General features: G+C 57.6%; 1 protein-coding gene across 4 annotated transcripts; it reads left to right on the top strand.

Annotated features, from left to right (window-relative positions):
* The first annotated feature begins 297 nt into the window (after positions 1 to 297).
* Positions 298 to 22,045, top strand: C39H6orf89 (chromosome 39 C6orf89 homolog). 4 transcript variants are annotated; one of them, XM_064173553.1, is made up of 8 exons: positions 298 to 385; positions 4,679 to 4,886; positions 6,933 to 7,098; positions 17,895 to 18,049; positions 18,289 to 18,410; positions 20,015 to 20,141; positions 20,874 to 20,997; positions 21,498 to 22,045. In XM_064173553.1, the coding sequence occupies exons 2-8, from the start codon at positions 4,698 to 4,700 to the stop codon at positions 21,581 to 21,583; spliced, it is 969 nt and encodes a 322-aa protein (XP_064029623.1). In that variant the 5' UTR covers positions 298 to 385; positions 4,679 to 4,697; the 3' UTR covers positions 21,584 to 22,045. The 4 variants fall into 4 exon arrangements, with proteins under 4 accessions (XP_064029623.1, XP_064029626.1, XP_064029625.1 ...); XM_064173556.1 differs by lacking the exon at positions 298 to 385 and adding an exon at positions 541 to 603; XM_064173555.1 differs by lacking the exon at positions 298 to 385 and adding an exon at positions 711 to 864.
* Positions 22,046 to 23,520: the final 1,475 nt, after the last annotated feature.

Here is a 23,520-nt window from a genome sequence, read left to right as displayed (position 1 = left end):
CAGGTTGGTGCTGGGGGTTCAGGGGGTCTGGGGGCAGTCAGGTTGGTGCTGGGGTTCAGGGGGGTCTCAGAGCAGTCAGGCTGGTGCTGGGGTTCAGGGGGGTCTGAGGGCAGTCAGGTTGGTGCTGGGGGTTCAGGGGGTCTCAGGGCAGTCAGGCTGGTGCTGGGGGGCTGGTGGCGGCCCGAGGGCGCTGGGGGCAGTGCCCGAAGGTGCTGCGGGGTCAGGCAGGCTGCTCGCAGGGCTCGGGTGGGCGCTGCGGTGCCGCCGGGCCCCGGCGGAAGAGGAAGCGGCGCAGCCCCGGCCCGGCCCCTCGGCCCCTCGGTCCCGCCTCCATCGCGGGCGGGAGGAGCCCGGAGCCGGGCGGCGGAGCGGGGCGGCCGCCGGGGTGAGGCCGGGGGCGGCGGAGGGGGGAGCGGGGCGGGGGTCGGAGGGCAGCTCGGAGCGCCGGGCCCCGGCCCCGCACCGCACACCCGAGCCGGGAGGGGCTGCCCGGGCCGGGCCGGGGGTGGGTAGAGGTCTTCGGGCCCCGGCGGGGGGCTGTGCCGGGAGCGCGGCTGCGGGGACGGAGGCTGTTTGCTGCCTCACGTTACCGATGTAAGAGCAGTAAATGCCCAGGCCGGAGCCCCCGAGCCTGCGGGGCAAACCGCGGCCGCTCCGGGGGGTTTAAAGCCCAGGGCTGGGGCCGGACCCGCCCCGGGCAGGGCTGGGGGAGGCAGCTGGGAGGTGTTAGAGCAGATGGTGGACTCACGGCCCCGGCCCGGCTGGAGAAGAGCTTTAAGATCATGGAGCCCAAGCGTTCTCTTCGGCTCTCCAAGGGCAGGGCTGGCGCTGAGGATGTGTCTCTGGTCGGCGCTGCTCTTTCAGGTCCCTTTCCTTTCGAAGCCTCCTCTGGCAGCAGGGTTTCGCTCTCGCCCTTTGGCTTCCCCAGGCCTGGGTCCAAAGCCTTGCCGTGGCTTGGATTTGCTGGTGGAGCTGGGCGCTGGGGTGGGAACCCTCGGGGCCAAGAGCCAGGGCTGGTGGTGGGGAGAGCTGCTGCTGCCTCCTGGGCTGCTGGAGTCCATAACAGCCCCGCAGGAGCGTATGGGCCCCGGGAGAAAAGGCTGCTCGGAGGTTCGCTGTCTGCACGGCAAGAGGCTCGCTCAGTGTCCCTGTCCGACAGCCAGGAGGGCACAGCAGGCTGTGGGCAGGATTTTGCCGCTTGCCTTGTGGTGATAGGAAGGGAAATGATGGTTTGTTATTTGATTCTTAAGGCCTCAGAACAATGCAGGAGCTTAGTGCCTTATCTCCTGGCTTAGTCCTGGGTTGATGGAGGAGCTGAGTCGGGTTTTGAATGCCTGCGGCTTCCAGAGGCTGTCCGCAAAGGTGTCTGCTGGGGGTGCATAGGCTGCAGCGCAGGGAGGCAGAGCTGGGCTGGATCTCAGCGTGTTCTCCTCGCAGGATGCTCCTGCTGTTTGCAGAGGGGGGACATGGCCCTGTCTGACAGCGTCTCCGCAGGGATAATTGGTCTAAGTTGTTCCAGGCCCATTCTGCAAGCAGGGGAAGCTTGCTGGCTCTGCTGGAATTCAGCACGGGAGAGCTGCACCCGGGAGCCCGAGCAAGGTAACCTTTCAGACCATTGAGCACACCAGCTGCAGCATCCAGGCAACAGGAGCGAGCACAGAAGCTGGGGAGGTGGAGGGAGGGGAGGAGGAAGGCATTTAATACCCTACAGATGTGCTGGCCCTTGCTGGCCTGTGAATCAGGGCATTACATAAGTGAGAAAGTAAAGCAGGGCAGTGTTTGTCACAGTGTCAAGTGCACGCCAGGTGCTTCAGAGATGAGAAGAATGAGTCCCTGCCTTGGAGAGCTCAGGATCCACAGTGAGGTGTTATTGAGCAAACCTGCTCCGGGGCAGCCTTGCCGGCCCCTGGGGCTGCTCAGGTGGAAAGATGTGGGACAGAGATTCGTGTGGAGTGCAAGGAATGTGGTTAGAACAGGGCCAGCAGCTAATGAGGCTGGTGCTGGAGCGCAGCACGTCCTGGCTGTCTGCTCGGGGTTAGGTTCTGAGTTGGCATTTTCCCCTTTCTGCTGTTTCTTAGGGCTGTGGCTGGAAATCTGACACTAATGTTCATATAACATCTGACATGAGAGGCTTGAGCTGGGTGCTTGGGCAGCTGCTGACCCAACACTTGGAGGTTGTTTTTCAGCCAGATCATTTTCCTGATCTGATTCACCGTGTGACCACATCAACACATGTGCAAGGGCAGAGCAGGGAGCTGATCCTGGGAGCAGAGCAGCAGTGGCTGAGGCTGGAAGTCCTGTTAAAGAGTGGGTTGGTTGGGTGGGTTTTTTTCTGTGCTGACTTGTAGGAGCTCACAGGTTAAGGAGAAGGAGAGCTGGCAGCCAGTTCTGTAAAGGCAAATCAAGTTTCATGTTTGGCTGACTAACAGGAGAGTCTTATTTCTCTGCCCTTCTGAGACCCCCACCTCGAGTACTGCCTCCAGTTCTGGTGTCCCCAGCAGGGGATTTAGTCCAGCAGCAGTGAGTTTGCAGCTGGCACCAAGCTAGGAGCAGCTGTGGAGCTGGTGGAGGGGAGCAGAGCCCTGCAGAGGGACCTGGCCAGGCTGCATGGGTGGGCAGAGGCCAAGGGGATGAGACTGAACAAGGCCAAGTGCAGGGTTCTACACTTTGGCCACAACAACCCCAAGCAGCACTGCAGGCTGGGGCCAGAGTGGCTGAGAGCAGGCAGGCAGAGAGGGCCCTGGGGGTGGTGGGAGAGAGGAGCTGAAGCTGAGGCAGCAGTGCCCAGGTGGGCAGCAGAGCCACTGGCATCCTGGGCTGGCTCAGGAGCAGTGTGGGCAGCAGGACAAGGGAGGTTCTTCTGCCTCTGTGCTCAGCACTGCTCAGGCCACCCCTGGAGTGCTGTGTCCAGTTCTGGGCTCCTCCATTGCAGAGAGATGTTGAGGTGCTGGAAGGTGCCCAGAGCAGGGCAGCAAGGCTGGGGAGGGGCCTGGAGCAGAGCCCTGTGAGGAGAGGCTGAGGGAGCCCCCAGGGGTGCTCAGAGCTGGTTCCTGTGTCAGGTAGCACTTGGAGAGGAAGGGAGACTGATTTTCACTCTCAGCTGTGAGCTGGGTGCATCCCTCCTGCCGCTGCTGTCTGTCCACGTTGCTGCTCAGGCAGTGCTCTCAGGGCTGAACTCTGTCTCCCCCCACAAAGTTTCAGCTGTCCCATTTTGATCCAGGTTAGAGTTTTCCCAGCTCAGAAACAAGAGGCAAAGCAGGGCCTCCCAGCTGCTGCCTTTCCCCCGGCGGCGTTTGTCCGAGGTGAAATGTCTCCCTGAGGATGGGATTCCCACCTTGGCAGCTCCCAGCCTGGCCAGCAGTTTCTTTGCATCTTTTCTTCAGCCCATCTGCTGCTCTGGGCTCTGCAGGGCTCTGCCTTTGGGGTGGGCAGGGGCAGTGGTAGAGGAGCACAGTGCTCTTTTCTCACCTCCTGATTGCTGGTGGACTCCTTCTGGTTGGAAAAGACTTTTCAGATGTAAGGTGGAGTGGTTGGAGCGAGGCCAGAGGAGGCCACAAAGATGGTCTGGAGCACCTCTGCTATGAGGACAGGCTGAGGGAGCTGGGGGGGTGCAGCCTGGAGAAGAGAAGGCTCCAGGGGGACCTCAGAGCTGCTGGCAGCGTCTGAAGGGATCCTGCAGGAAGGCTGCAGAGAGACTTTTGCTGATGCTGTGCAGGGACAGGCCAAGGGGGAATGGTTTGGAGCTGAGGCAGAGCAGGGTGAGAGTGGAGCTGAGGGTAGGGAGAGTCTGGAACAGGCTGCTCAGGGAGCCTGTGGGAGCGTTGGAGGCCTGGGACAGGAGGATTCAGCCCCCCCCCTGGGCAGCCTGTCCCAGTGTCTGAGAGCCCTTTCAGCGAAGGAGTTTCTTCTGATCTCCAACCCAAGCCTCCCTTGGTGTGACTCGAGGCCATTCCATAGGTGTGTTCTTAGAGGCTTTCCCTTTGGGAAGCAGTTTGCTGTCAGCTGCCATTTGGCCTCCCCTGGCATTCCCAGCCCTGCAGTCTGGAGCTGTTCTGTGTCGCTGCCTGGGGGTGACCTGCAGGCAGGCTGCGGGCGGCGCAGGAGCTGCTGCCCGCCTGCTGTCCCGCTGCTGTTACTCAATGAGCAGCTGGCCTGGACCTCAGGTTGCGAAAGGCTCAACAAATTGTAAACTGTTGAACTTTGCCCCACACCTTCTGCTCCTTTCCCTGTCCTCCTCCTGCTGCTGACAAAAGCTTTAAATGAAGACAAGTTTCTGGTCAGATGAGTGACTGCGATCCCAGCTTTCGCCTGGCTGCTGCCTGTGATGAGCAGCTTTGCCTTGCTGGCTCCTGTGCTTGGTGAGCAATCATCCTATGGGATGGATTCCTTTGGAGGAGATGCAGGAATGGACTTGCCCTGATTTCTGGGGAGCTTTGTCCATTTCCATCAGCTGGGAATCTTCATCTGCTGCTTCTCTTGTCAGGAAATTTCATGCTTCTCTCGCCCCCAGCAGTCTGTTAGGACTGCAGCTCAGTCTTGTGGCTGTGAACAGGTTTGCTCTAGAGGAGCCTCCCTTCTTGCCTGGACACCACAAGGCTCCTGCCCTCCCTTGCAGAGCTGATGCTGGGCTGTGTGTGGCTGCAAGGTGCTTGCTGTAACCTCCTGAATCTCTCCACAGGGATTCCTGAGCAGAGGCCATGGAGCTTTCAGCCAATGAGCTCAGCATTTATGACAAGCTCTCGGAGACGATTGACCTGGTGAGGCAGACAGGCCACCAGTGTGGCATGTCAGAAAAAGCCATTGAGAAATTCATCAAGCAGCTCTTGGAAAGAAATGAACCTCAGAGAGGACCTCCACGATACCCTGTCCTAGTGTTTCTCTACAAGGTAAGGTGCCTGTGTTGTGTGCACAGATGGTCTGGTGGGGACAGATTCTCCTCTTGCCTCTGAGCCTTTTATTGCCCGTTGCATTTTCCCAACTTCTTCACCCTGAAAGCTGTGAAACCTTCTTGTGTTCCAGTTCTGGGCTCCTCAATTCAAGAGAGCTGTTGAGATACTGGAGGGTGTCCAGAGAATGGCAACAAAGCTGGTGAGGGGCCTGGAGCACAAACCCTACAAGGAGAGGCTGAGGGAGCTGGGGGTGTGCAGCCTGGAGAAGAGGAGGCTCAGGACAGACCTCATTGCTGTCTGCAGCTCCCTGCTGCCCAAACCCTGTGGGGCTGGGCTCTGCTGCCAGGCAGCCAGGAACAGTACAAGGGAACAGTCTCAAGTTGTGCTGGGGAAGGGTCAGGCTGGATGTGAGGAGGAAGTTGTTGGCAGAGAGAGTGATTGGCATTGGAATGGGCTGCCCAGGGAGGTGATGGAGTGGCTGTGCCTGGAGGTGCTGAAGCCAAGCCTGGCTGGGGCACTTAGTGCTATGGTCTGGGTGATAGGATAGGGCTGGGTGCTAGGTTGGGCTGGAGGAGCTTGGAGGTCTCTTCCAACCTGGTTGATTCTATGGTTCTATGATTCCTTCCTTTGTCCCAGGAGCTGGGTTGAGAACAGAAGACAGTTGACCCTGATTTGAAATTGCACATGTGTGTGGGAAGCTTAAAGTGTCAACACCTTCCTCTCCCTATGTTCTGAACGAGTAAGGCATGGGCTGATGCTTCAGGCAAAGGTTCAGCACCCTCATTGGACATGTGAGACAGGAAGGGCATTCTTCAAGCTGAGCAATGAAGAGATCCAGGTTGTTTCTGCCCCTGTCACAAGCTTCTACCTGCCTTTGTTCTAGTCAGTCTATAAAATAAACCTGGTGCTGTGATGCTTGGAGCTAGAAAATGCTTTTGAGGCTTTTAACTGAAAGACACTGTGGGGGGGGAAGAAAAAGAGAAAAATGCATCTCTCTTCCTCCTGTCCTATAAAAAGCTGTTAAATGAGGCAGGAGAAGAGGAAATTGGGAATTTGAACTTTGAGCTTCTGTTGTTATTTTTGCTGTTGATTCTCTGTGACTCTGGCCGGGGAGAAGTGCATCACCTCAGCTCTTGGAGGCTTGTTTGGGAGTCTGGCGTGGAGGAGGGAGCTGCTGCCAACTCTGCCAGAGTGTGTGGAGGCTTGGTGGAGGATTGCCTTGAAAGCCTTGTGCAAGAGGCATGGCAGCAGTGCAGGCTGCTGTTTGATTAGGGGGGAGGGATCGGAAGTGTCTGGGAATGATCCTCGCTGCTCTGGCACTGGGTTGTTTGCAGTGCTGAAGATACAAGAGCAGAGTTTTGTGGCTCCTGAGTTTGAAGGCTGCTGAATTTTAGGGACTTTTTAGGATGTCAGGCAGTGATAGGACTAGGGGGAATGGGGGCAAAGCTAGAAGTGGGTAGATTCAGATTAGATGTTAGGAGGAGGGCTGAAGCAGCTCTGCTGTGAGGTCAGACTGAAGGAGTTGGGGCTGTGCAGGCTGGAGAAGAGGAGGCTCTGAGGTGACCTTCTTGTGGCCTTCCAGGATCTGAAGGGGGCTACAAAAAAGCTGGGGAGGGACTTTTTAGGCTCTCAGGGAGTGACAGGAGTGGGGGGAATGAAGCAAAGCTGGAGGTGGGGAGATTCAGAGTGGCCATGAGGAGGAAGTTGTTGAGCATGAGAGTGGTGAGAGCCTGCTCAGGGAGGTGGTTGAGGCCCCATGGCTGGAGGTGTTTAAGGCCAGGGTGGCTGAGGCTGTGGGCAGCCTGCTCTAGGGTAGTGTGTCCCTGGGCATGGGGGGTTGGAACTGGGTGACCTTTGAGGTCCCATCACAACTCTGTGGGCAGCCCTAGCAGCAGAACCGAGAGCTTCACACGGCCACAGCCAACAGGTGAGCGCTGCCCATGCAGCCACCGCGCTCTGACAGCACCCAGAAGGTGTGTCCTGCTCCGAAGGCACATCAGCCTGCTGCAGTGTAATTAATGAGGTGCCTGTTTCCTCTTGCAGGGCCTGCTGACGCTGGGACTGCTCTTGCTGACTGTGTACTTTGTGATCCAGCCCCACAGCCCTCTGCCACCTGAAGCTCCTCTCTCCAGAGCCCACGCCTGGGGCTCCCTCATCGCTCACATCCGGCTGCTCTCTCTGCCCATTGCCAAGAAGTACATGCTCGAGAGTAAGAAACCATTTCTCTGCTCCAACATGAGCCTAGCAAGAAATACCCAGTTAAATACCAAGCCTGGAAATCATCTGAGTGTCTCCTGGGCACCAAATGTGTTACTGGCTTGGCACTGAGACTGTGTCTTTTCCTACCACCGTGCTTAAAAATAGCATCCTGACTTCTAGCTAAGGCTCTTGCCCTTCCCTTCCCTTCTCTGGAGCTGAGGCATATTTTATCTCTTAACTGCATCATTTTGTTCTTGCACATTCTCATTTCCTTGCTTTTAACACCTCGGGGTTGTTCTTCCACAGGAGTTCCCCTTCCTCTCAAAATCTGCTGCTCTGACAGCTGTGCTGTGAGAGCCTTGCAGGGTAGATGGCACTGTTTAGATATTCCCTGAGCAAGGAGGCAGAACCAGTTTGGCAACCAGGTCTTGGTACCTGTGAGCAAAGCCTAGAAACCTCCACATGTGATTTAGGGAGAAGTAGGTCTTGGCAAATGGTGCCTTGGGAAAGGGCTGTGGGTGTGAGTGGTGCTGTCTGTAGCAGTCTGTAACAGGGAGAGTGACCTCTGTGGAAGTTGGAGAAGTGGCTCCCTAACGAGGTGCTGCCCATCATGGGAGGGGGCTGTGCCCCACTGAGGCCACAGCTGGAGTCCTGGGGGCACTGCTGGGCCTCCAAGAGGGACAGGGAACTACTGGAGAGAGTCCAAGTGAGGATCATGAAGCTGCTGAGGGACCTGGAGTGGCTCTGTGAGGAGCAAAGGCTGAGAGCCCTGGGGCTGAGCCTGCACAAGAGCAACCTCAAAGGGGATCTTCTCAGTGCTCAGCAAGAGCTAAAGGAGCTGTGGGGGGCAAGAGACTGGGGCCAGACTCTTGTTAGTGGTGCCAAGGGACAGGACAAGGGGCACCAACTGGACCCTAGCAGGTTCCACCTGAGCAGGAAGAGAAAGTTGTTTGGTGTGAGGGTGCTGGAGGCCTGGAGCAGGCTGCCTGGAGAAGTTGTGGAGTCTGCTTCTGTGGAGAGCTTCCATCCTCCCTTGGCCATTGTGCCCCTGGGCAAGCTGCTGTGGGTGCCAGAGGGGTTGGACTGGCTGCTCTCCAGAGGTCCCTTCCAACCTCCACCGTGCTGGGACTCTGGGATTCAGTGGTAGATTTCCTAGACCAGCCCAGCAGCAGTGGAAAAGTTTGGGTGGTTCTCAGTGCCGGTTAATTGTTTCCACCGCCTCAGACTGGCACAAGGGCGTGGGCAGGGGCTCTGCCTCCCTGATAAAGCACAGAGTGGCTGCTGGAGCTGCGGATCACTGTGAGCAGGGATGTGGCACACTGCTGATGGTCTGTCAGATCGCTGTGAAAACAACCCCCTCTGGCCCTGCCCTCGCTGCGTTTATTTTTAGCTTGGGCAGTTCATTGTTTGGAGTTGTCTGTGCTGGCTGTGACCTTCCTGCCGCGGCTAAAACAGGCACCCTCAGTGCCAGCTCCCTTCTGCTTGTGCTCGCTCTGCCTCCCTCTCCTCTGGTGGCTCGAGGTCAGATGGGTGGGACAGGGGATCCCCCATTGTCCACCCCTTCATCGCTGGGATCTCTCAGGGAGGAAAAAGCAAAGCAAGGAGGTGGCTCTGACAGCCACTTGCCTTTTGTAGCCTGCCTTGTGGCGCTGACCTAAGTCTGGGCACAGCTCTCTGGGTCTGTGTGGAGAAACAAAATCACAGAATGCCAGCTTGGAAGGGACCTCAAAGGTCACCTGCTCCACCCTCTCCAGGTGATGCTGCAGTTGAAATGAGCTGGCCCAGCACCCAGGCTGAGTCTTGCAACTGACTAGTGTTAGGGGAATCCACTGCTTCCCTTGGGAGATGATTCCAGGTTCTTCCTTCAGATGCCTTCCTGGATGGAGAGAGCCCAGGGAGGCTCCTTGAGGCAACAAAAGGTTTCCAGGACAAGGGCTGGCTGAAGTCATGAGTGTCCTGCTGTGAGGATAGATAAGAGCAGAAGCAAGTGTGGGCTACTGACTGGAAAACCAACTGAGTGAGGAGGAGATCAGGAAACATCCAAAGGAGCAGGGGGAAAGGGGAGGATGAATGGATGGAGGGGGAGGATGAATGGGTGGAGGGGAAGGATGAGTGGATGGAGGGGAAGGATGTGAGGTTGCTGTTTGAATCCGTTTAAAATCCCTCATGCCTCCATGAGTCCCAGACAGCTGAGTGCTGAGCAGGCAGCAGGCCAGCTCGGGGGGCAGGAGAGGAGCTCCAGAGGGGACTCTTTCTGTCAGTACTAGGTCGTGGTGGAGACCACAGCATGTTCCAGCCAGCAGATCTGCCGGGGGTGGCTTGGATCCTGCCCCAGCACAGCCAAGCAGCCTGGACCCTGGCTGTTAGTGCAGCACCCAGCCCGCGGCTCGGCTGCGTTCCTGCTGCTGCAGGCAGCCCTGGGGCAGTGCCGGCAGCCCGGGGGCTGTCCCAGCCTCCGGCCCTGCTCTCAGCCTCGCAGTGTGCTGGGAGCCTCTGGGCAGGCATCAGGAAGAGGAAGCTTTGTGGTCTCTTGAGCTCTTCCAGCCCTGCCTTGTGCCTGAGGTTGTGTTTTGACCTGGCAGCCTTGGAGGGGTAGAGCCTTGTTGATGTTAGCACAAGGCCAGGAGGTGTTGCAGGCAGGCCTGGTGCTCTCTGGACCATCCTTGCAGAGGACAAGGCACTGAGCAGCAGAGCAGGGCAGGGATGAAGGCACTCAGTGTGCAGCCTCTTCCGTCCCCTGTGGATCCTGGTAGATGAAAATCGTGAGGGGGCTGAGGATGAAACTTGGAGCTTTCTGTGCTTGGACACCAATTCAACTCCAGCTTGGGCTGTTCTTGCTGCCAGCCACCTGTTAGCAGTTTGGGGGCTGCCTTGGCCCACCAGCAGTGCTGGCAGATGTCCCCTGGCCACACCACCCAGCACAGAGGGCACACAGCCTGGCCACAGCCGTGGGCTGTTCTCTTCCTCTGGGGCTGAAAGCACAGGCAGGGGCAGCCTGGCTGCGTGGGGCTGTGGCCAGGGGCTGTGCTGTCCCTCCTGAGCCTGCTCCGGGAGTTGTGGGCTTGGAGCAGCTTTCCTGTGTCTGGGATTGCAGGCTGGAGCCTCAGCCCCTGGTAGCTGTGGGCTGAGCAGGCAGGACCAAGGGCAGCTCAGGAGCCAGAGTGGTGGTGAGGCTCTGGGAGGAGCAGTGGTGCAGGATACTGCTCCTCTCTCCCTCCAGCTCAGGGTGACCTGCCTTCAGCCTCCCCTCTATGGGAAACCAAGCTAGGAACGGGTGGGTTCAGACTGGATGTTAGGAAGAAGTCGAGAGTGGTGAGAGCCTGGAAGGGGTTGCCCGGGGAGATGGTGGAAGCCTCATCCCTGGAGGTGTTTAAGGCCAGGCTGGATGAGGCTGTGTCCAGCCTGATCTAGTGTGAGGTGTCCCTGCCCATGGCAGCAGGGTTGGAACTGGCTGATCCTTGTGGTCCCTTCCAGCCCTGAGTGATTCTGTGGTTCAGCCTCCTCCCTTCCCCCCCCCGGAGCTGTGCTGTGTGTGATGAGGGCTGGCGGCCGGGGGTGGACCTTGGAGCGGCTGAGGTGAGAGCAGTGTCCACGAGGTTCTCCCCTGGGTTAAGTTTGTAGGATTAGCTCCAAAGTAAATTTCCTCTTTGCCTGTCTCTCTGCTGGGCTGTTTGCTGCCCTTCTCCCCCGGATCAATTCCCAGATTAGAACCAATGTTCCCAGCCTTTGTTTCTTCAAAGCTGACTCTCAGACCCTTGGCTTTGGCTCCTGTGCCTCCCTCTCAGCTGTTTTCCCAGGGTTATGAACCAAAGTCCCTTCAGGTGGGGAAGAGTTCTGCAGAAATGTGGTTTGCATTTGCTCTTTCCTGAGTTGGTGTTTGTGCAGAGCCTGTGGAAGATCAGTGCTGGGGCACACTGCTGCTGCAGGCCAGAGAATGCCTCTCGCCAGCCTGGCAGCAGAGACAGCAGCACTTCATGTGGCCCCTGGGCAGCTGCTGGGTTTGCAGAGCCCTGGGCTCTCCCTGCTGCAAGGAGCACAGAGGGTTTGGGGTGGACACATGAATTAACTCAAGGCTTTTTAGTGCTGGTCCAAGGAAAAAGTAGTGCCTCTGTGACCTGGATTCCTTTCTCCTCTCTGACGCAGGCTGGGGTGGGCAAGTGCAGAGTGCAGGCATGAGCACTTCCCTCTCCCCTGCAGGCATCAGGCATCCACCACCTCCCTCTTCCAGAGTCTCCCCACCCTCACTGCCCCTCAAGAATCTCTTCCCCATCTCCAGTCTCAACCTCCCCTCTTGCAGCTGGGAGCCATTGTCCCTCACCCTGGCACTACAAGCCCATGTCAGAAGTTCCTCCCCAGCTCTCCTGTAGCCCCCTTCAGGTGCTGGAAGGCTTCTCTAAGGCACCTGAGCTATTTTGTGTGCTATGAGCAGCAGCCCTTCTGTGACTCCAGAGTGCCCAAGAGCAACGTGTGCTGACCCCTCCAAAGGGACAGAGAAAGGCTGAGCTGGCAGTGCCAGGTGGTGCCAAGCTGTTTCCATCCCCTGCTTTACTTTGGCCTCTGCCCAGCAGTGGGCTGAGCCTTTGGATTTGCTGACAGTGAGCTAACTCCAGGTCTTTCTGCTAACCCAGAGGAGCAAAACCTCTCCTGTGTTTTAATGCCTCCAGACTTTCTCCTTTCTTCATTGGCAGAGCCACTGAATTCCACCCTGGGATTGCTTCCCTGGAGGCTGTGTGTGTGCAGACAGCCAGCAGGGCTCTGTTTGCACTGCTGCTGCTGGCATGTCACACCTGGCACAAGCTGAAGCCACCATCAGACCAGTGGCAGCAGCTGGGAGAGATTTGTTCCCCGTGCCAGGTTGCTGACCTGGACTCAGGCAGACATAGGCTCTGTCAGAGCAGCACAGGCTGCCTTCTGGGGCACCTAATGGAGCTTTCCTGACAGCTTGGTCCCTGCCCTCAGTTTCCTAACTTGGTAGGTGCAGATTTCTTTCTTCAGTAGTGCCCAGTGCAGGACAAGGGGTAACTGGCACAGACTTGAGTGTAAGAAGCTCCATCTAAACATGAGGAGGCTGAGAGAGCTGGGGAAGAGAATGCTCTGGGAGACCTAATGGCAGCATTCCAGTACCTGAAGGGGCTCCAGGAGAGCTGGGGAGTGACATTTGACAAGGGCTGGGAATGACAGGAGAGGGAATGGCTTTGAGCTGGGAGAGGGGAGATTGAGAGTGGAAATGAGGAAGAAACTCTTTAGAGTGAGTGTGGGGAGACACTGGCACAGGTTGCCCAGGGAGGCTGTGGGTCACAGAATCACAGAATGTAATCACATTCTGTGCTCCACAACCTCCCTGGAGGTGTTCAGGACCAGGTTGGATGAGGCCTTGAGCGACCTGTTCTAGTGGGAGGTGTCCCTGCCTATGGCAGGAGGTTAGAACTGGCTGAGCTTTGAGGTCCCTTCCAACCTAACCCAATCTGTGATTCTATCTCCTGAGGTCCCTTCCAACCCCTGCCACTCTGTGACTGCCCCAAAGCTGCCTCACCCCAGGGACTGTGAGTTCCTCTTGGGTTAGGCCAAGCAGACTCTGATTTCACAACGTCTCCTTGGCTTGAAGTCCTTTCTGTGCTTTCCTAGAGGCTGACTAATCACCCTGTGGCTGCCTGGCCAGCCCTTCCCCAGCACTGCAGGGAAGGAGCACTTCTTGGAGCTGTGGATTTCTTAACTCACAACATAAACTAAGGAGTTTCTGGATGGCTTCACTTGGAGCTGTCAGTTTGTTGCAAGATGTTCCTGAAAATGCTGTGACCCAAACTAGGAGGTTCTTTCTTTTGGCATAAATAGGTTGGATCTACACAGAGTTACAAAACAGTTCAAGGTGAGGAAGAGGTCCTTGTTAGCAGGGTGGGGAGGCAATGGCACAGGTTGCCCACGGAGGTTGTGGACCACAGAATCACAGAATGTGACTCACAACCTCCCTGGTGGTGTTCAAGGCCAGGTTGGATGAGGCCTGAAGCAGCCTGGGCTGGTGGGAGGTGTCCCTGCCCATGGCAGGGAGTTGGCTCTGGATGATCTTTAAGGCCCCTTCCAACCCAAACCATTCTGTGAGTGAATCTCTTGAATCAGTTGCAGAGGGACAGGGATCTGCTGGAGAGAGACCAAGGGAGGGCTAGGAGGATGAGGAGGGCACTGCAGCACTGCCTGAGCAGGAGAGGCTGAGGGGCCTGGAGGAGAGAAGACTGAGAGAGGATTGAATCAATGTCTGTAACTGGCTGAGGGCTGGGGGTCAGCAGGGGGGGACAGGCTCTGCTCACTGCTCCCTGGGACAGGACAAGCAGCAGTGGATGGAAGCTGCAGCACAGGAGGCTCCAGCTCAGCACAAGGGGGAACTTCTTTGCTGGAAGGGTCCCAGAGCCCTGGCACAGGCTGCCCAGAGAGGTTGTGGAGTCTCCTTGTGTGGAGCCTTCCCAGGCCTGTCTGGATGTGTTGCTGTGTGCCCTGAGCTGGATTGGATGGTCCTGCTCTGGCAGAGGGCTTGGACTGGATGAACTCTTTGGGTCCCTTCTAACCCCTGACATCTGTGATCTCTCTCACACTTAGAAAAAGGAATCAGGGGTCTGGAGCCTCCCTTTGCAGCCTGTGCAGCTCCTCTGTGCAGCAGTCCTCTGGGGAGCTTCTCCCAGTTCTCCTGGGTGCTGCTGACAGAACCCCTAAGGACAGAAGTGCTCAGGTGGGCATCTCCTGGGCCTGGCTTTCCTAGTGCAGACCTAGCTGCAGATTTCTTCAGGGCTGGGAGCAAAGCAGCTTGGTGGGAGCCAGCAAAGTGCCTCAGCATCTGCAGCTCTTCCTGCAGGAACTTCCACTTCTGCAGCACTTAGTGTCAGGAGCAGCCCTTGGCACCAGGTGCCATAGAGTCGGTCAGGGTGGGAAGGGATGCAGGAGCTGAGGCACTTTGCTGGCTCCCACAGGGATCAGCCAGTTCCAATCCCCCTGCCATGGGCAGGGACACCTCACACTAGAGCAGGCTGCCCACAGCCTCAGCCAGCCTGGCCTCAAACACCTCCAGCCATGGGGCCTCAACCACCTGCCTGGGCCACCCCTGCCAGGCTCTCAGCACCCTCATGCTGAAGAACTTCTTCCTCACATCCAGGCTGCCTCTCCCCATTTCCAGCTTTGTTCCATCCCCCCCAGTCCTATCACTCCCTGACAGCCTAAAAAGTCCCTCCCCAGTGCAGAGCCACAGAGCAGCCTCCTCAGCAGGCAGCAGGCTGAAGCTTGAGGAGGGCAGAGTTAGGCTGCAGCACAAACCTGAGCACAAGAAGTTCCACCTAAACATGAGGGGGCTGAGAGAGATGGAGCCTGCTCAGCCTGCAGAAGGCTCCAGGGAGACCTTAGAGCAGCCTTCCAGTAGCTGAGTGGGGCTGCAGGAGAGCTGGGAAGGGAGTTTTGAGGAGGGCTGGGAGTGCCAGGACGAGGGACAGTGGCTTTGAGCTGGGAGAGGGAGATTGAGAGAGGAGAGGAGGAAGAAGTTCTTGAGAGTAAGGGTGGGGAGAGCCTGGCACAGGTTGCCAGGGAGGCTGCCCCCTCCCTGCAGGTGTTGAAGACCAGTTTGGGTGAGGCTTTGAGCAAGCTGTGCTGCTGGGAGGTGTCCCTGCCCGTGGCAGAGGGTTGGAGCTGGATCAGCTTCAAGGTCCCTTCCTCCCCAGCTTTCTTGTCCTGCAGGAGCAAACTGTCCCCTTGCTACAGGGCTTCGTTGGGCCCTGCTGCCAGCGGCTGGCTGATGTTTCAGCCTCCCTAAAGAGCCCAGGGCTGTTGCTGAGAACCTGCTCTCCGAGCTGTGGGCAGGCTTCCAGCAGCTTTATTGCTTTGCTGCGAGGAGGCAGAAACTGAGCCAGGTCTTCTCCGTCACCTCTGCGCTTCTCGTCTGACCCCCCCCACCCAGCGTCTCTGGGGCTGCTGTGCACACCCCTCTGGAGTCCTGCAGACAGCCAAGGAGCTCGGGAGATCCTCTGTGCAAGTGGCCAGGGAGGGTGGGGGTGCTGACTGCTGATTGCTCGTAGGGTGAAAATCATTCCTCTGCATAGTGGAAAGCAGAGTCACAGCCTGCTGCAGCATTAATCACAGATGTGCTGGAGGGGAGGGCTTGGCTCTGCCTCTGCTGGCAGCAGCTGGAAATCCCCAGCCCTGGCTCTGCTAGGAGCTCTCCTGACCCAGTGGAGGAGAAAAGCTTTTCATCTGGAGAGCTCCAGTACAAGACAGCTGGGGAGGGGTTTTTGACAAGGGCTGGGAGTGACAGGAGGGAGGGAATGGTTCTGAGATTGAGAGTGGAGATGAGGAGGGAATTCTTGCGAGTGAGGGTGGGGGAGACACTGGCACAGGTTGCCCAGGGAGGTTGTGGGTCACAGAATGTGCCATGGTCTGGGTGACTGGCTAGGGCTGGGGCATAGGCTGGGCTGGAGGAGCTTGGTGGATTCTGTGACTCCTGCTCTAGCTGGAGCTGTCCCTGGCTGCAGGGGGATGGACAAGAGGACCTGAGGGTCCCTTCCCACCCAGTGCCATCTGTGAGTCTGTAGGACGTTAGGCCTGTGGGGCCAGAGGTGGTTGCAGGTGTCAGGGCCACAGGTGACTCTGACCCCAGCAGGGTGAGCCCCCTCGGGCAGCACTTTGCCCTGTGGGTGGTGCCAGGGCCACGCGTGGTGGCTGCACTGGCACCAGGAATGCTTCTTCCTCTTCAGGCTCTGTGCAGACAGCTTGGCCTGAACCAAGACAGTCCCCAGGGTGTCTGGGCAGGGTGATAATGTGAAAGGAATGCAGGGAGGGGAGAGGAAAAGAGAATCCAATCCCTGCTCCCTCAGACTCCTGCTCTGCTCCCGCTGGGCTGCGTTGTGCCCTCTCTGCCTCTGTCGCTCCCTGCCTGGGCAGGGCAGGCTGCGCTCGGCATGCCAGTCACACACTGCTGCAGGCTGACAGCCCCGGCGAGCCACCCAGAAGATTAATTACCAAAGAGAAAGGAGAGGAGGGGGGGGGGGAAAGGCGAAACAAAAACCCCCAAACCCAAGCAACAATCCCCCAGCCCCGCTGGTGGCGTTTGCAGTGCATCTCTGCTGCGCTGCGCTTGTTCACGGCGAGAAGGAGCAAACCTCCTGAAGCAAGCAACTGAGAATGCAAAGAGCCCAACCCTGCCCCGCAGGCAGGCTCAAGCTCTGCACTCTCAGCCCTGTCAACATCCCCTGCCGCGGGCTGCTGCCCTCAGCCCGGAGTGCAGGTGTCGGGCAGGGGTGCTGGATGCTCTGGGGTGAGGATTTGGGGGGCTTTGCCTGGAGAGGGCTGATAGCATCGCTGCTGCCTGGGCGAGGAGAGGCTTCTCTTGTTCTCTTCGTGCCGACTGCCCTTCCTCTGCCGAGATCTTTCAGCCTTTTGTTTCCTGCCCCTGACCAGCTGGGTTTTGTGAGCTGATGGGGTTTGTTGCTGCTGTAAAACTGAAGCTTTCTACAGGCGGTGGAACAAAGATTTTCTTTTCCCTCCTGTGAGCAGGGAGGGAAAGTGAACTGCAGCAGCTTCTCATGGGAGTGGGACTTGTGCTTGCACTAAGGATTTTACACTTGTTTTGCCTTTTTACCCCTTCCCCTGAAAGCAGGGTGGACTTCCCTAGCCTGCCTTAAAGACTGGGAACTGCATCCCGATCCCTTTCAGTCCATGTCCCAGCAGCAGGGTGGGAAATGCAGGGTTGGGAGTTGATTGGAAATGCTCAGAAAGGAAATAAAAAGAAAACCAGAGCAAATCCCAGGCTGCTCCTTGTTGTTACAGCCCAAAGAAATGAAGTCCTCCCTGTAACATTCCTCATTGTCTGGTGCAGATGTTGGAAGGGGAAGCAAACCAAGAGCCCTTCCTAGGAAATGCTGCTTGTCAGTCACAGTGCTGGGCCCAGTCCTGCTCAGTAACTTTGGTCATGATCTGGACCAGGGGATTGAGTCCAGCAGCAGTGAGTTTGCAGGTGACACCAAGCTAGGAGCTGCTGGAGGATAGCAGAGCCCTGCAGAGGGACCTGGCCAGGCTGCATGGGTGGGCAGAGGCCAAGGGGATGAGACTGAACAAGGCCAAGTGCACTTTGGCCACAACAACCCCAAGCAGCACTGCAGGCTGGGGCCAGAGTGGCTGAGAGCAGGCAGGCAGAGAGGGCCCTGGGGGTGCTGGGAGAGAGGAGCTGAAGCTGAGGCAGCAGTGCCCAGGTGGGCAGCAGAGCCAATGGCATCCTGGGCTGGCTGAGGAGCAGTGTGGGCAGCAGGACAAGGGAGGTTCTTCTGCCTCTGTGCTCAGCACTGCTCAGGCCACCCCTGGAGTGCTGTGTCCAGTTCTGGGCTCCTCCATTGCAGAGAGATGTTGAGGTGCTGGAAGGTGCCCAGAGCAGGGCAGCAAGGCTGGGGAGGGGCCTGGAGCACAGCCCTGTGAGGAGAGGCTGAGGGAGCTGGGGGGGTGCAGCCTGCAGCAGAGGAGGCTCAGGGCAGAGCTAATTGCTGCCTGCAGGGAGGCTGTAGCCAGGTGGGGTTGGGCTCTGCTGCCAGGCCCCCAGGGACAGAAGAAGGGGACACAGCCTCAAGCTGTGCCAGGGCAGGTTCAGGCTGGAGGAAGTTGTTGCCTGTGCTGGAGCCATTCTGTGAGAAGCTCCCTGCCTGGTGAAGATTCCTCCTTTTGAGCAGCTGGCAGCCATGGGGAGCTGGAGGAGGTCTCAGTGTTTGGTGTGAGGGACACTGAGTCTATTGTCAAACCTGACTCCATTTTTTGCTCTCATCAAACTTGGTTCTCTGGTTCCTTCCCAAGAATGCCAGGACTGGTGGGCAGCAGGCTGCAGACAGAACACTTCTGCTCTTCCTGCAAACTGCACAGTCTGTTCTGCTGTGAAAAGCCTTCAGCTGGTGACAGACGTTGGGGAACTCTCAGAAAAGCTCCTGAGGTCTCAGCCTTTCCTAATCAAGGTAAAAGCAGGGCTGGGGCAGCCTGGTTGGTTGATCTGCAACAGCACCAGCTGAAAAACCCTGCCCAGGGTTCTCAGGGTGCTGGTGGAGGGGACACCCAGCTTAAAGAGGTCAGGGGAGGAGGAGTGGCTGGGAGCTTACCAATCTAGATGGCTCTCCCTCTTGGATGTTCTGTGGTGGGATGGAAGGGGAGGAGGCTGAGGCTGCACAGCTCATGCCTGTGTTTGGTGTCGTTCAAGACAGGGCAGCATCTTTCCTATGAAGACCTGAAGCGTTTTCAGTCCCAGGATCCAGACCTGGCCCAGGTTATAATAGAAGAAAATTCAGCTGAGCTGTGGAGCTGCCCATTTTTCTTCCCCTGGTGAGTCAAAGACAAAACATGAGAGAGATGTTTGCATCCCTTCTGCAGCTGGGGCCAGGCTCTTTGCCTGTGAGACCAGCCAGGAGCCTGCAGGTTGCTCTGTAACTGGAGAGAGGGGGGACAGCAGTGAGCTAAAGGCTTCTGCCTGCCTGCTGACACTGATTTGGTCCAAGGGGAAGACTTCTGCACTAAAAATGGAGTGTTGAGGCTGGGACTTTACCTGGTGCTCACCTTAAAACTGTCCCAATGGCTGTGTGGTCCTGCCCTTCAGGTCATACATGAATCATCTGGGCTGTGCTCCAGGCACCTGGGGCAGCTGCTTTGCATTTCTGACCACCTCTGTTTGCTCCCTGGAAATCCTCCCCTACTGGTGCAGCCTAAGAGGTGCAGAGCACTGACTGTGAGCAGAGGGCTAAGGGATGCTGCAGTTTGGGTCTGCTCTCATGGAGGAATGGGCAGCCCTCATCCTGACCCTGCAGTAGCTGTGCTAAACCCTTCAGCATGGCTGTGAGGTGTGGGCAGTTCAGAGCTCTCTAAGGCTGCAGAGCAACTCAGGGTGTTAGCAGAGTCTCTTTGTCTGGAGAAGAGAGCCAGGGAGATGGGCAGGTGCCACCTCTGGCTGAGCAGGCTTCCTGGCATGTTTGTGTGGGCACCAGAGCTGTGTTCAGGCAGGCTTGGGAAAGGGCACAGTGGAGCCTGTGCCTTGACTGGGGCTTAGGTGAGGATTCTGCCCCTCTGGTGTGCTCTGCTGAGACCTCCCCTGCAGTGCTGGGGGCAGCTCTGGAGCCCTCAGTGCAGACAGGGACCTGCTGGAGCAGGGCCAGAGGAGGCCACAGCAGTGCTGGCAGGGCTGGAAGGGCTCTGCTGTGAGGCCAGGCTGAGAGTTGGACTTGTTCAGCCCAGAGAAGGCTCCAGGGACACCTTCTGGTGGCCTTTCAGTGCTTCAAGGGGTCAATCAGAAAGTTGGGGACAGAGTTTTGAGCAGGACCTCTTGTGATAGGACAAGGGGAGTGGTTTGAGACTGAAAGAGGCAGACTTAGAGTGGAGAGAAGGGAGAAATGTTTGACACTGAGAGTGGGGAGAGCCAGAGGAGCTCTGAAGGTCTCTTCCCACCCAAACCAGTCTGGGATTTTAGGATCTTCTGGCTGCAGTTCTTGCCCACAGCACTGGTGGGTGGGTGTCCAGGGTGCAGCAGCATTCATCATGTCCAGTTACTAGACTCAGCCCCACCCAGCCCTTTCCAGTCATGTTCCCTGGCCTAGGGAATTCCCTTGGATTCTCCTCTCCTGGCCATGTGGTTTCAGTTAGGGCACCTCTCACAGTGAATGGATCTGATCACTGGCTCAGGTCCTGCCAAGGGAAGGAGAGAGAGAGATCAAATTTAGACATCCATAAGGATCTATTTGTTTCCCCTGTTTCCATAGTCCTGCTGCTGGTACTGAGGAGGATGTGAAGGAGCAGAGGTTTAGAAGCTGAGAGGTTGATTTGTGCTCCTCATCTCTCAGCAGGGTCTTTGTCAGGCATGGGATGTTGGTCTTGCAAGCAGCCTTTGAAGCATTGCCTCTGTGATGTGTCTCTAAGATGGGTTCTTTGGGTTTGCTTAGGAGCAGATCTGTGAACAGATCTCGGATCCTGCAGGAGTTCTTCCCCAGCTCCTCTGTGCTGCCCCTCCCCAAGACAGTGTCCCTGGAGAGCTGCTTCCTCATCCGCCACCCGCAGCTGGGCAACAAGGTGAGGAGCTCATCCCAGAGGCATCACCTCCCTGCCTGGGGCTTGCAGGACACCTTCAGCTGACCCAGTGCTTGGGTCTGTATCTGTTCTGCCCAGCCCTGTGCCAGGAGGCATCTCCAGGGGCTGGGTGAGGGATGCTGCCTTTGTGCACAGCTGGGCAGAGGCCACTCCAGAGCTGCATCCCGGCTCTGCTCCCAGCAGTCTCCCCCATTCTGAGGCAGCTGCCCTGGAAGCATTTGGGTGAAGGTGGTGACACTTCAAGCCTCTAGCCTGGTCTCCTCCCCCATTTTCTTGCTTTCTTGGTGGCTGTGGAGGGCCTGCAGAGAATCACAGAAGTGTTTGGGTTGGTCCAACCTCCAAGAGCCACATGTGCACAGCTTTGAAACCCTCCCAGGGATGGAGACTCCACCACTGCCCTGGACAGCCTGGGCCAGGCCTTGACCAACCCTTTTAGGGAAGAAACTGTTCCTAATGTCCAACCTAAACCTCCCCTGGGGCAACTTGAGGCTGTTTCCTCTTGCCCTGTCTCTTGTCACTGCATCGCTTTGGCCAGAAGAGGGGAGGAGTTCCCTGGCGTGCAGCTGGCCTCAGCTGTGGCCTGCTGGTGCCTGGGGGAGCAGCAGACAGCAGCAGATCTGCTCCGTGCTGCAGGGCAGTGACCTGCCCCTTGTTTGCTCAGACAGACCCGAGAAAGGCTTCCAGGGCCTCAGAAATGTTCTCCTCTCACCGCAGAGCTACAGCCTGCACAGCCTCTTTGCCGTGGGCAGTGGACAGCTCACCCTGACGGTTGTACCTCCAGACAAGTGCAGAGGACACTGTGAGAGCTTCAGAGTGGAGCTGGAAGCTGGAGACCTGGGTGAGTACTGGTGCTGGAGCATGCAGCATCTGAGGGATCCCCTGGAGGCTGCTTCCAGCTGGGTCTCTTCTGTCTGACACCTGAGTGTGAGCCATTCCCAGCCCCAGACTGCTGTGAGGCTGCTTGGCACAGAACAGAGTCACCAGTCTGGACTGGCACACTGACAGTGAGGTGCCAGAAGATGCTCAGTGAGGGCTGCTCGGGGTTCTGATGGCTGCTACAAACCCAGGGTGGAACTGAGGGCAGGCCTAAAGAGCCTCTGCATCTCCACACCACCTCAGAGCGAGTGTGAGCAGTCCCTAGAGACTCACAGGATGGGTTGGGTCAAAAGGGACCTCAAAGCTCATCCAGCTCCACCCCACCCTGCCACAGACAGGGGCAGCTCTCACTGGATCAGGTTGCTGAAGAGCTCATCCAAGCTGGCCCTGAGCAGCTCCAGGGAGGGTACATCCCCAGCAGGTTCCATGGCTTCCCCTAACCCAGGCCCTGCCTCTCCCCAGGCTATGCCAGCACGGATCACTGGAGCCTCAGCTTCACGGCCAGGGGCACGGAGCCGGCGGTGGTCTGCGACGGAGCTGCCAGCTGAGGATGGCAGGGCTGGGACCCCTCAGCTGTGCCCAGCACCAGGACACTTCTCAGCTTTGCAGCCAAGAGAGAGACAGAGCTGGGGCACCTGGGGCAGGCAGCTCTGCCACCTGCATGTTTACAGTGTTTAACAGTGACTCTTTTCCTGACCCTTGAGGTGATTCTTTGCCTTTCCTCAGATGTCTTTTGGGAGAAGCTCCAAAGCTATTTATGACCTTCCCTGTCCCCTCAGGTAAGCCCTGGGTTTGCAGCAAAGGCTTGTTATTGTCCAGGAGCAGCAGAGGGATTTCTCAGGATGAGATTCACTTTGTGTCCTTTGTGGATTGTGGCACTTCTGAAACTCCCTGGAGGGGCTGGGAGTGGCCTGGGGGTGACATTTCTCTGTACATTCCTCCTGAGGAGGAGGCTCCAAGCCTGTGTTGCCAGGCCAGCTCTAAAAAGGGAATGCCTGGGTGATGTCCCACCCCTAGCTGTGTGCCTGGGTGATGTCCCACCCCCACCTCCATCCCCACCCCTAGCTGTGTGCCTGGGTGATGTCCCACCCCCACCTCCATCCCCACCCCTAGCTGTGTGCCTGGGTGATGTCCCATCTCCACCCCACCCCTCCACCCTGTCCCTAGCCGTGTGCCTCGGTGGTTTGCCCCACGGAGCCAAGCTCAGCTCCATGCTCCAGGGCTGGATGAGCCTTGCAGCCTGGGGCAGAGGCTCACCACATCCTCCTTGTACCAGACGAACCTGTTCAGGCCTCCTCTTTGTGTCTTGTGATCGCTCCCTGCGGCTCTCTGGCTGCAGGGGGTGAGTCAAACAGTACCTCTGCTTTTCCTTCCCTCCGCCTCCTGCCCTGCAAACACACCCACGTGTGCCGTGGTGGGGATGGTGCTGAGAGTGCTGCAGCCCTGCCTGGGTGCAGAGCAGCTCCGCGTGAGCCTCAGCCTCTGGTTTGTGCCCTCAGGCAGCAGGGCCGAGGACCTTCTCCTGTGGTCTTTGCTCTGAGAGGTGCTGCCGGCAGCATCCCTGGCCCCAGCTACCTGTGGGAGCACTCCAAAACTTCCTCATCCCTGGCATTTTCTTGCCTTGACTCCTTCCAAACCTGGGTCTGTGTCCCATTCTGAACGTTGGTTTTTCCTGGGTCCTTTCCAAGCTGCCTTTGCAGGCTTCCTGTTGCCTGAGCCCTGCTTTCTGCAATGCCCTGAGAGGAGCTCGGGTTCGCCGTTCGCAGGCTGCGGCTGCTGCTGTCCCTTCCCAGCCTGATCCTCTGGGTCTGATCCTGCTGCTGCAGATCACTTGCAGATGTGTCAGGCTGAACTCACAGGCCAGGGCTGGGCTTCAGGACATAACTCTCACACTTATTAATATGGAACTGGGAGGGGGTTTTGTTTGAAAGCAAATTGGAGCTGCTCTCAGGAGCGAGAACCTTTCCTCTGTCAATATTTGAGGTACTCACAGGCTGAGAGGCTGGAAAATGTCTGTGCAGCCTTTGGTTGTGAGCAAGAGCAGGAGAATTGGGAGCAAACATCCAGCTCATCCTGTTAGGGTCTGACAAGAGCTGCCAGGTGGGATGGCCACGTCTGGCTCTCTGTATGAGGATAAGGCAGAGGACAGTTCCTGCTCCAAAGAATTTAGTCTGAGGCCTTGACACTACAAACACTTCTATGCATAACCCTTGGGTTTTTTCCTCCTGCAAACGAAGAACAACAATCCCAGCACCTGGGTTTCTCCTGTCAGTGAGTAAGAACAGCCCCAGCACCCTTGTCAGGATGTGTGCATGGCCCTTGGCACTGGACCAGCATGCACCAGAGCTTGTGGGGTGGAGGAGAGAGCCTCACTCTCAGGACAGAACAGGACTCCTTTGGTTTGTAGCCAAACAGTAAAGGGACTTGGATGAAGAAGGCTTCTGTAAGCATGGTTGCTGCCTGGGGGATGTGGCACCCTGGTGAC

This window comes from Pogoniulus pusillus, chromosome 39, assembly GCF_015220805.1.
Source record: "Pogoniulus pusillus isolate bPogPus1 chromosome 39, bPogPus1.pri, whole genome shotgun sequence".
In the NCBI taxonomy this organism is placed as follows: domain Eukaryota; kingdom Metazoa; phylum Chordata; class Aves; order Piciformes; family Lybiidae; genus Pogoniulus; species Pogoniulus pusillus.
Note: the sequence above shows the minus strand (reverse complement) of the source record. Positions and strands in the feature narration are given on the sequence as shown.

Coding starts and splice junctions, on each gene's coding strand:
- C39H6orf89 (XM_064173553.1), top strand. CDS start 4,698: ATGGAGCTTTCAGCCAATGAGCTCAGCATTTATGACAAGCTCTCGGAG. Junction 18,050..18,288: donor CTCAGCCTTTCCTAATCAAG/GTAAAAGCAGGG, acceptor GTGTCGTTCAAG/ACAGGGCAGCATCTTTCCTA. Junction 20,142..20,873: donor ACCCGCAGCTGGGCAACAAG/GTGAGGAGCTCA, acceptor CTCTCACCGCAG/AGCTACAGCCTGCACAGCCT.